Source organism: Staurois parvus, unplaced genomic scaffold (genome assembly GCF_062004578.1).
Source record: "Staurois parvus isolate SC_StPar_1 unplaced genomic scaffold, SC_StPar_1.0 ptg001245l, whole genome shotgun sequence".
NCBI classification, from domain to species: Eukaryota; Metazoa; Chordata; class Amphibia; order Anura; family Ranidae; genus Staurois; species Staurois parvus.
In genome coordinates this window covers 633,133-646,063 of record NW_028319041.1, presented here as the reverse complement: position 1 = coordinate 646,063, position 12,931 = coordinate 633,133, and the positions used below count along the sequence as shown (strand labels likewise).

At 33.2% G+C, this 12,931-nt stretch overlaps 1 protein-coding gene across 34 annotated transcripts in view; it reads left to right on the top strand.

The window, feature by feature from the left end:
* Positions 1 to 12,931, top strand: part of OBSCN (obscurin, cytoskeletal calmodulin and titin-interacting RhoGEF) — a 518,757-nt gene that overhangs the window by 68,042 nt on the left and 437,784 nt on the right. For all 34 annotated transcript variants that reach the window (XM_089660447.1, XM_089660452.1, XM_089660453.1 and 31 more), the window contains exon 4: positions 6,191 to 6,451. In XM_089660447.1, the coding sequence (XP_089516573.1) occupies positions 6,191 to 6,451 (261 nt within the window). The remainder of the gene's footprint in view (positions 1 to 6,190; positions 6,452 to 12,931) is intronic.

Sequence of the window (12,931 nt, the reverse complement as noted above, 5' to 3'; positions counted from 1 at the left end):
CCCCCCCTTATGTATTATACATGGAGATCATATCCCCCCCTTATGTATTATACATGGAGATCATATCCCCCCTTATGTATTATACATGGAGATCATATCCCCCCTTATGTATTATAAATGGAGATCATATCCCCCCCTTATGTATTATAAATGGAGATCATATCCCCCCCTTATGTATTATACATGGTGATCATATCCCCCCTTATGTATTATACATGGAGATCATATCCCCCCTTATGTATTATACATGGAGATCATATCCCCCCTTATGTTTTATACATGGAGATCATATCCCCCCTTATGTTTTATACATGGAGATCATATCCCCCCTTATGTATTATACATGGAGATCATATCCCCCTTATGTATTATGCATGGAGATCATATCCCCTCTTATGTATTATACATGGAGATCATATCCCCCCCTTATGTATTATACATGGAGATCATATCCCCCCTTATGTATTATACTTGGAGATCATATCCCCCCTTATGTATTATACATGGAGATCATATCCCCCCTTATGTATTATACATAATGATCATATCCCCCCTTATGTATTATACATGGAGATCATATCCCCCCTTATGTATTATACATGGTGATCATATCCCCCCTTATGTATTATACATGGAGATTATATCCCCCCTTATGTATTATGCATGGAGATCATATCCCCCCCTTATGTATTATACATGGTGATCATATCCCCCTTATGTATTATACATCGAGATCATATCCCCCCTTATGTATTATACATGGAGATCATATCCCCCCTTGTGTATTATACATGGAGATCATATCTCCCCTTATGTATTATACATGGAGATCATATCCCCCCTTATGTATTATACATGGAGATCATATCCCCCCTTCTGTATTATACATGGAGATCATATCCCCCCTTATGTATTATACATGGAGATCATATCCCCCCTTATGTATTATACATGGAGATCATATCCCCCCTTATATATTATACATGGTGATCATATCCCCCACTTATGTATTATACATGGAGATCATATCCCCCCCTTATGTATTATACATGGAGATCATATCCCCGCTTATGTATTATACATGGAGATCATATCCCCCCTTATGTATATACATGGAGATCATATCCCCCCCTTATGTATTATACATGGTGATCATATCCCCCCTTATGTATTATACATGGAGATCATATCCCCCCTTATGTTTTATACATGGAGATCATATCCCCCCTTATGTATTATACATGGGGATCATATCCCCCCTTATGTATTATACATGGAGATCATATCCCCCCTTATGTATTATACATGGAGATCATATCCCCCTTATGTATTATACATGGAGATCATATCCCCTCTTATGTATTATACATGGAGATCATATCCCACCTTATGTATTATACATGGTGATCATATCCCCCTTATGTATTATACATGGAGATTATATCCCCCCCTTATGTATTATACATAGAGATCATATCCCCCCCCCTTATGTATTATACATGGATATCATACCCCCCCTTATGTATTACACATGGAGATCATATCCCCCCTTATGTATTATACATGGAGATCATATCCCCCCTTATGTATTATACATGGAGATCATATCCCCCTTATGTATTATACATGGAGATCATACCCCACTTATGTATTATACATGGAGATCATATCCCCCCTTATGTATTATACATGGTGATCATATCCCCCCTTATGTATTATACATGGAGATCATATCCCCCCTTATGTATTATACATGGAGATCATATCCCCCCTTCTGTATTATACATGGAGATCATATCCCCCCTTATGTATTATACATGGAGATCATATCCCCCCTTATGTATTATACATGGTGATCATATCCCCCCCCCCTTATGTATTATACATGGAGATCATATCCCCCCCTTATGTATTATACATGGAGATCATATCCCCCCTTATGTATTATACATGGAGATCATATCCCCCCTTATGTATTATAAATGGAGATCATATCCCCCCCTTATGTATTATAAATGGAGATCATATCCCCCCCTTATGTATTATACATGGTGATCATATCCCCCCTTATGTATTATACATGGAGATCATATCCCCCCTTATGTATTATACATGGAGATCATATCCCCCCTTATGTTTTATACATGGAGATCATATCCCCCCTTATGTTTTATACATGGAGATCATATCCCCCCTTATGTATTATACATGGAGATCATATCCCCCTTATGTATTATGCATGGAGATCATATCCCCTCTTATGTATTATACATGGAGATCATATCCCCCCCTTATGTATTATACATGGAGATCATATCCCCCCTTATGTATTATACTTGGAGATCATATCCCCCCTTATGTATTATACATGGAGATCATATCCCCCCTTATGTATTATACATGGAGATCATATCCCCCCTTATGTATTATACATAATGATCATATCCCCCCTTATGTATTATACATGGAGATCATATCCCCCCTTATGTATTATACATGGTGATCATATCCCCCCTTATGTATTATACATGGAGATTATATCCCCCCTTATGTATTATGCATGGAGATCATATCCCCCCTTATGTATTATGCATGGACATCATATCCCCCCTTATGTATTATACAGGGAGATCATATCCCCCTTATGTATTATACATGGTGATCATATCCCCCTTATGTATTGTACATGGAGATCATATCCCCCCTTATGTATTATACATGGAGATCATATCCCCCCTTATGTATTATACATGGAGATCATATCCCCCCTTATGTATTATACATGGTGATCATATCCCCCCTTATGTATTGTACATGGAGATCATATCCCCCCTTATGTATTATACATGGTGATCATATCCCCCCTTATGTATTGTACATGGAGATCATATCCCCCCTTATGTATTATACATGGAGATAATATCCCCTCTTATGTATTATACATGGAGATCATATCCCCCCCTTATGTATTATACATGGAGATCATATCCCCCCTTATGTATTATACATGGAGATCATATCCCCCCTTATGTATTATACATGGAGATCATATCCCCCCTTATGTATTATACATGGAGATCATATACCCCCTTATGTATTATACATGGAGATCATATCCCCCCCTTATGTATTATACATGGAGATCATATCCCCCCTTATGTATTATACATGGAGATCATATCCCCCCCTTATGTATTATACATGGTGATCATATCCCCCCTTATGTATTATACATGGAGATCATATCTCCCCTTATGTATTATACATGGAGATCATATCCCCCTTATGTATTATACATGGAGATCATATCCCCCTTATGTATTATACATGGAGATCATATCCCCCCTTATGTATTATACATGGAGATCATATCCCCCCTTATGTATTATACATGGTGATCATATCCCCCCTTATGTATTATACATGGTGATCATATCCCCCTTATGTATTATACATGGAGATCATATCCCCCAAGAAAGAATAAATTCAGTTCCTCTAATCTTTCCTCATAGCTGATCTCCTCTATACCTCTTATCAGTTTGGTTCCCCTTCTCTGTACTTTCTCCAGTTCCCCAATGTCCTTTTTGTGAATTGGTGCCCAAAACTGAACTGCATATTCCAGATGAGGTCTTACTAATGATTTGTACCGGGGGGGGGGGGGGGGGAGGATGATATCTCTCTCTCTGGAGTTTATATTGTACCTCTCTTAGTAAAATAAAGGATTTTGCTCACTTTGGAAACCACAGCTTGGCATTGCTGCCATTACTAAGCTTATGATCTACCAGAACCCCACATCCTTCTCCACCATTGACCCCCCCCGTTGTACCCCCCCCCCAGTATGTATGATGCATATTCTTAGCCCCCAAGTGCAGAACCTTACATTTATCAACATTAAACCTCATTAGCCACATACACCATCTTGCAAAAAGTATTGGGCTGCCGGCCTTTCCAGACACATGACCTTCAATGGCCTCCCATTCTTAGCCCGTAGGGTTCAATATTGAGTTGGCCCCGCCTTTTCCATGCACATGACCTTTAATGGCTCCCCCAGTCTTAGTCCGTAGGGTTCAATATTGAGTTGGCCCCGCCCTTCCCACGCACATGACCTCTAATGGCCCCCCAGTCTTAGTCCGTAGGGTTCAATATTGAGTTGGCCCCGCCCTTTGCAGCTATAACAGCTTCAACTCTTCTGGGAAGGCCGTCCACAAGGTTTAGGAGGGTGTCTATGGGAAGGTTGGACCATTCTTCCAGAAGCACATTTGTCAGGTCAGGCACTGATGTCGGGGGAGGAGGCCTGGCTCTCAGTCTCCGCTCTAATTCATCCCAAAGGTGTTCTATGGGGTTGAGGTCAGGACTCTGTGCAGGACAGTCAAGTTCCTCCACCACAAACTGGCTCCTCCATGTCTTTATGGACCTTGCTTTGTGCACTGGGGGGCATTAAAGCTCATGTGCGTGGAAAGGCCGGCCGACCAATACTGCGGGCATTATAGTATATATACGCACACACGTGTGTACATGAGCTTTGAGGTGCACACCAATGCATTTAAGACACATACACCAGGAAGGTTCACCCACAGTGATTGCAGATCACCCCATTTCCTTCTTTATGAATCCTCCCCATAGTAGAATTTTAATCCTAATAACAATCAGTTTATTTCCAGCCAGTTATTGTAACATTTGTCTAATTTTTTTTTTTTCTTTAATATTTAATTTTTTATTTTTTTTTTACACTTCACTTGTTCAATATGTTTCTGAGGATATTTTGCATAGAGATTTTTAGTCTGTCCCTGTATTTGTCCAGATATTGCAGTTGGCACCCTTGCTGATTAACTGCTGCAAAGTAAGTCCCCTAGGGCAGTGTTTCTCAAAGTGTTGTCAGTCATGGCACCCTTTTTAAAAGTATGATGTCATCACTGGAAAATAAGGTGTGTAATGAAAATAGAGAAGTTTTATGTTAAAAAATGTCATTAGCATATTAATGAGGGGGGAGGTAGGAACTACGGAGGACAAAACCCACATGGAAGAAATCTATTTTAAATCTATTTTAAAAATTTTCTTCCCAAATATATTCACATATATTTGAAATACTAAGATTTTGTCCGTATTCAAAATATATATATAAATATATATTTTTTAAATCTATTCTTCAGATTTTTTAACATATAAAAAAGTCATTGTAACATATATTTTTACATATATTTGTAAATGCATTCCAAAAATATAGATTAAATATATTTTTAAAGACATACAGTATATTTGAAAATGTATTTTTAAAAATATTTTTCATATATTTTGTAATATATAAAAAAGCATGTACTATATATATATATATATATATATATATATATATATATATGAAAAATATTTTACAAAATATATATTTTTTAAATTATATTCTTCAGATTTTTTTAACATATAAAAAATTCATTTTAACATATATTTTTAATTTGTAATAGAAAGAAAACATTTAAATATATATATATGAAAATATAGAAATATATATGTATATAGAATATAAATGTATTAGATATGTATACAAATATAAATGTATATAGAAATATACAGTATATTTGAAATATATGTTTAAAAATATTTTTCATATATTTTGTAATAGAAATGCATTTTAACATGCAGTATATTTATAAATAAATAAATGTATTGAAATATATTTTGAAATACATTGAATATGGCCACAATTGTAGTATTTCAAATATATGTCAATATATTTGGGAAGGATATTTATTTATTTATAATTTATATTTGGGAAGGATACTTTTAAAATATAAAAAAAATCTGAAGAGTATATTTAAAACAAATATATTAAAAATGATATTGAAAATAATTTTCATATATTTTGTATTAAAAAAACGTATTTCAACATGCAGTATATTTATAAATAAATATAGAAATATATATATAATATAATTATATATATATTTATTTATCGAAATACATTTTGAAATATATTAAATATGACCAAAATTGTAGTATTTCAAATATACGTCAATATATTTTGGAAGAATATTTTAAAATTATATTTAAAATATATTTTTCTTCCATGTGGGAATATATGCTGAATAAACTGCCGCTTCGCTAGAATTATTAGGGCACAGCTGCTCAAATTTTAAAAACTAAAGGAAATCTAGATTTATCTAATACGTATGTTGAATTCTCCGTATTTCTCACGCAGGGAATATAATCAAGAAGCTCCCGCGGAGGACGGCGGTCCCGGTGAACGATACGGCCATCTTCTGCGCCGAGCTGGACAACGACTGCCAGAAAGCGAAGTGGATGATCAACGGTGAAGAAGTGAGGCCGGGCGGGCGGATCTCCATTACCTCTGCGGGCAAGCAGCACACTATGATCATCCGAGAGTGCCAGAACTCCGACGCCGGGGAGATCGCCTTCATCGCCGACGAGTGCAAAACCTCCACCAAATTCACCGTCACCGGTGAGTGTCGTCTACATATCTCTGGGCGCACACAAGCTCCGCCCATGGAACGCACCAATGTGTCGGAGTGCATGTGTCCAACATATAGAACCTCATTCATTATAGGGTTTCTAAAGTGTAGCATCACTTATATCTATTATTATTTGTTTTCTATGATTTATTTCTGTATTTTTGAAGCTCCATTAAAATACTAATCATTATTTATAATATATTTCCACCCAAAAATAATAATAATATTAATAATAAAAAAAATAAAAATAAAATAATAATAATAATATTAATAATAAAATAATAATAATACAATAATAATAATAATAATAAAATAATAATAATAAAATAAAATTAAAATAATCATAATAATAATAATAACAATACTAATAATCTGTTATGTACAAAAAAACCTCAAAGTTACTGAAAGCTCCACTTTAGGGGCTCTTTAACCCGGGGGGGGTCGCAAAAACTGGCAGCTGAGCCATGGTTATACTGTCCCCCGGCCACCCACCTTATAGTGTGACAGGGCTGCCATGGCCATGATGCTCTGCTTGGAGCCGCAGCGTTTTTAACTTGGGCTGCAGAGTCTGACAGACGGCACACCACCTGTCAAACACGTCCATCGAGATCAATGGGGCTGCACCACCCGTATGGAAGAAAAATATATTTGAAATATATAGTACAAAATATATGAAAAATATTTTTAAACATACATTTCAAATATACTTTAAAAAAGTATTTAAAAATATATTCTTCAGATTTTTTTAACATATAAAGAAGTCAATTTGAACATGTATTTTTACATATATTTGTAAATGAGTTCCAAAAATGTAGATTTGTATTTTTACAGACATACAGTATATTTGAAATGTATTTTTAAAAATATTTTTCATATATTGTGTAAAAAAACGCATTTCAACATGCAGTGTATGTGTACATATATATACTGCATGTTGAAATGCATTTTTATTACAAGGTATATGAAAAGTATGTTTAAAGATACATTTCAAATATGTTTTAGAAATATATATATTTTTTAAAATATATTCTTCAGATTTTGTTAACATATAAAAAACTAATTTGAACATATATTTTTACATATATTTGTAAATGAATTCCTAAAATGTAGATTTGTATTTTTACAGACATACAGTATATTTGAAATTTTATTTTTAAAATTTTTTTTTATATATTTTGTAATAACAACGCATTTCAACATACATTATATGTGTGTGTGTGTGTGTGTATATATATATATATATATATATATATATATATACACTGCATGTTGAAATGTGTTTTTAATACAAGATATATGAAACATATTTTTAAACATACATTTCAAATATACTTTAAAAATATATATTTTTTTAAAAATATATTCTTCAGATTTTTTTTAACATATAAAAAACTAATTTGAACATATATTTTTACATATATTTGTAAATGCATTCCGAAAATGTAGATTTGTATTTTTACAGACATACAGTATATTTGAAATGTATTTTTAAAATATTATATATATATATATATATATATATATATATATATATACTGCATGTTGAAATGCGTTTTTATTACAAAATATATGAAAAATATTTTTAAAAATACATTTCAAATTTACTTTAAAAATATATATATTTTTTAAATATATTCACATTTTTTTGACATATAAAAGTCATTTTAACATATATTTTTACATATATTTGTAAATGCATTCCAAAAATGTAGATTTGTAGTTTTACAGACATACGGTATATTTGAAATGTATGTTTAAAAATATTTTTCATATATTTTGTAATAAAAAACGCATTTCAATATACAGTGTATATATATATATATATATGAATATGGCCAAAATTGTAGCATTTAAAATATATGGCAATATATTTGGGAAGAATATTTTTAAAATATATTTAAAATAAATATTTTTCTTCCATGTGGGTTTTTGGAATGCATTTACACATATATGTAAAAATGTGCGTTAAAATGACTTTTTTATATGTTAAAAAAAATATGAAGAATATATTTAAAGCAAATATATTTTTAAAAATAATTTTCATATATTTTGTAATAAAAATGCATTTCAACATGCAGCATATAAGTACATACTGAATACATAATACATAGCAAACAAATAAATACGTTGTAAATAAATAATAAATAAAAAAAGCATATTAAATAAATAAATACAAAATAAATAAATACATAATAAATACAAATACAAAATAAATAAATATATAAAATTACAAAATAAATATTTTCTTTTTAAATTGTTATTAAATCTAATCTAATACTTGAGGATGACATTCATTTTATTCTCCCATAATACATAAATAAAACATAATAAATAAATAAGATATAAATGCATAATAAATAAATAATGCATAATAAATAAATATGTTGTACATAAATAAAGAAATACAGATTAAAGAAATACATACAAAATAAATAACAAATACATAATAAATACAAACTAAATATATAGTATATATAAATATATAAATACAAAAAAAAATAAAACAAATTACAAAATATATAACTTTTTTAAAGAAATCATCTAATTGACTTAAGGATGACATTTATTTTACTCTCTTATAATACATAATTAAATAATTCATAACAACTAAATAATACATAAATTCATAATGAATAAATAAGACATAATAAATAAATGTGTTGTAAATAAATAACAAACAAAGAAATACATAATAAAGAGACACATACAAAATAAATAATAAATACATAATAAATACAAATAGAAAAAAGTTACAAAATATATAAAACATTTTAAAAATCATCTAAATGACTTAAGATGACATTTATTTTACGCTCCTATAATAAATAAATAATCCATAATAACAAAATAATACATAAAAATACATAATAAAGAAATAATAAAGAAATAAATACATATAAAGAAATAAATACATAATAAATAAATAAACATTTAAAAAAAATACAAAACAAATAAATAACAAAAAACCAAATTAACAAACAAACAAAAAACAAAATCATTATTTAATCTAATTGACTGAAGGATGACATTCATTTTACTATTGCTGTAGCATCCGGTCCATTTTCCAAATCCTAATGAATCTCCAGCTCCTTTCCCAAAAAAAAAAAAAAATTAAAATCAACAGCCTAGATTTATTTTATTTTTTATTTTATTTATTTCAGGTACTTATATAGCGCCGTCAATTTTAGCTGAATATCCTTACACTGTACATTTACATCTGACCTCCGGCCTCCCCTCCGGTCTTGCTCAGTTATACTGGCTCCTCTCCTGTACAGCACCCTGCTGGCCCCTCCCACCAGCCGTGATCTGCCTGCATGACATAGAGATGCACAGAGACCCAGTGATGACATCACTATATCCAAAATATGTCATAAAAACAGAAAAGCTTTATTTACAAAATGTCATTAGCGTGTTAAGGAGTGGTGGGGGGGGGGGGGCAGAGAAAGCAAGACATACGCAGATTAAACTGCAACCTCCATATCGGTGAAGCGATCCTCGCGGTGACAAGTGTCTCGTTGAACCCGTGTAGACAAATCAGCGTGAATGTCACAGGCTCCATTTCCAGAGGGCGATGACGGCTCGGTGTCGCGTGTCAGCCAGCTGTATGATCCGCGGTGACTCGGGGACACGCTAATAACACGGACTGAACTCTGCAGAGCTCCACCAGATTGCATCAGGCAGGACAAAAAAAAAAATTAATTTCATAAATTTGTTTTGTTTGATTTCATCGCATTTATTCGTTTTCGAATTCGATTCAAATTTTCTGAAATCGGCTAAATTGAATTTGATTTGACTGAATCAAAAAGTATCGAATTCCAATTTATTCTATTCCAAATTTGAATTTCAGAAGACGGTTACATTCTTTCTATTTCAGTCTATTTTTTTACATTCTTTTCTATTCTTCTTTGTTCTATTCTATTTTTTTTATTTTCTATTTTTTTTATATTCTGTTCTATCCTATTTTATTCTATTCTTTTCTATTCTAATCTATTCTATTTGAAGTCGAATTTTGGAAGACAGTTATATTCTTTCTATTTCATTCTATTTTTTTTATTCTAGTCTATTCTTCTGTATTCTATTCTATTCTTTTGTTTTTTTCTATTCTTTTCTATTCTATTCTTTTCTATTCTAATCTATTCTATTTGAAGTTGAATTTTGGAAGACAGTTATATTCTTTCTATTTCATTCTATTTTTTTTATTCTAGTCTATTCTTCTGTATTCTATTATATTCTTTTATTTTTTCTATTCTTTTCTATTCTATTCTTTTCTATTCTAATCTGTTCTATTTGAAGTTGAATTTTGAAAGACAGTTATATTCTTTCTATGTTATTCTATTTTTTATTCTGTTCTATTCTTTTATTTTCTATTCTATTTTCTATTCTATCCTATTCTAATATTTTCTCATCTAATCTATTCTATTTGAATTAGAATTTTGGAAGACGGTTATATTCTTTGTATTTCATTCTATTTTTTTATTCTATTCTTTTCTATTCTATTCTATTCTTTTCTATTCTAATCTATTCTATTTGAAATCGAATTTTGGAAGACAGTTATATTCTGTGGTGTTGGTCCACTGTGCTTCATTAAGTCCAGGGCCAACGCAGCCGTCTACCAGGAGATTTTGGAGCACTTCATGCTTCCTTCCACAGACGAGCTTTATGGGGATGCTGACTTCATTTTCCAGCAGGACTTGGCACCTCCCACACTGCCAAAAGCACCAAAACCTGGTTCAATGACCGTGGGATTACTGTGCTTGATTGGCCAGCAAACTCGCCTGACCTGAACCCCATAGAGAATCTATGGGGCATTGCCAAGAGAAAGATGAGAGACATGAGACCGAACAATGCAGAAGAGCTGAAGGCCGCTATTGAAGCATCCTGGTCTTCCATAACACCTCAGCAGTGCCACAGGCTGATAGCTTCCATGCCACGCCGCATTGAGGCAGTAATTGCTGCAAAAGGGGCCCAAACCAAGTACTGAGTACATATGCAGCTTCTACTTTTCAGAGGTGCGATATTGTTCTATGTACAATCCGTGTTTTATTGATTGCATGGAATATTCTCATTTTCTGAGATTGTGGATTTGGGGTTTTCATGAGCTGTAAGCCATAATCATCACAATGATGACAAATCACGGCTTGAACTATCTTGCTTTGCATGGAATGAGTCTCATATATTAGTTTCACCTTTTAAGTTGCTGCACTGAAATAAATGAACTTTTGCACCATATTCTCATTTTTTGAGTTTCACCTGTACAGTATATATATCTAAGGGGCGGAACCATCCAGTAATGTCAACCGGGTGATCCCACCCCTTATCATCATGCCTGCAGTCCGGTGCATTGCTTTGGCCAATCACAATTCACTGTCAGAGCGCAGTGCATTGTGGGGTGTGCAAACACACAACCAGCCAGTGTTCGAGACGAACATCAAGCCCAACTCCAGTTGTAGCTCTTCACTGTAGCCATGGATCCACCCTGGGGTAATGTCAGCCCACACTGCACTGGGGAGATTCCTGTCCGCAGCCAGGGGGTTTGCTACATACCTGCGATGGGAGTCACTTTGGGTGGGGGGCCCATGGAACCCAGCTCACTTTGGAGAGGTGGGGAGACCCCTGTCTCAGCTCCCCATATCCCTCTTATGTGTCTTCTTTCTTCTTCCTTCTTCTTCCTGCTTCTTCTTTCTTCTTCCTTCTCCTTCCCTCTTCCTTCTTCTTCTTTCTACTTCTTTCTTCTTCTTCTTTTTTCTTTCTTCTTCTTTCTCTTCTTTCCTCTTCCTTCTTCTTTCTTCTTCTTCTTCTTCCTTCTTCCCTTTTCTTACTTCTTCTTTCTTCTCTTCCTTCTTCTTCTTCTCTTCCTTCTTCTTCTTATTTCTTCTTCTTCTTTCTCTTCCTTCTTCTTTCTTCTTCTTCTTCTTCTTCATCTTCTTCCTTCTTCCCTTTTCTTACTGCTTCTTCTTTCTTCTCTTCCTTCTTCTTCATCTTCCTTCTTCTTCCTCTTCTTCTTCCTTCTTCCTCTTCTTCTTTCTTCTTCCTTCTTCTTCCTCCTTCTTATCTCTTCTTCTATCTTCTTCCTTCTACTTCCTTCTTCTTCTCTCTTCTTCTTCCTTCTTCCTTCTTCTACTTCTACTTCTGCTTCTTCTTCTTTCTTCTTCTACTTCTTCTTCCTGCTTCTTCCTTCTTCTTCTTTCTTCTTCCCTCTTCCTCTTTCTTCTTCTTCCCTCTTCCTTATTCCTTCGTTCATCTTCTTCTTCTTTCTTCTTCTTTTAAAATTTTTTATCGGTAAAACAATCAAAATCGGCCATGAATTCTCCAACTTTACCGATAAAAAAAATATGCCAAAACCCCGAAAAACGGCCGACCAATTAACCCACTAATGGTGCGAAAATCGCACCTGTCTATGGCCTGCATAAGCCACTGCCTCACAATCAGCGCCAGCATTGTCAGCCTCCCCTCAGCACCTCTTCATCCGG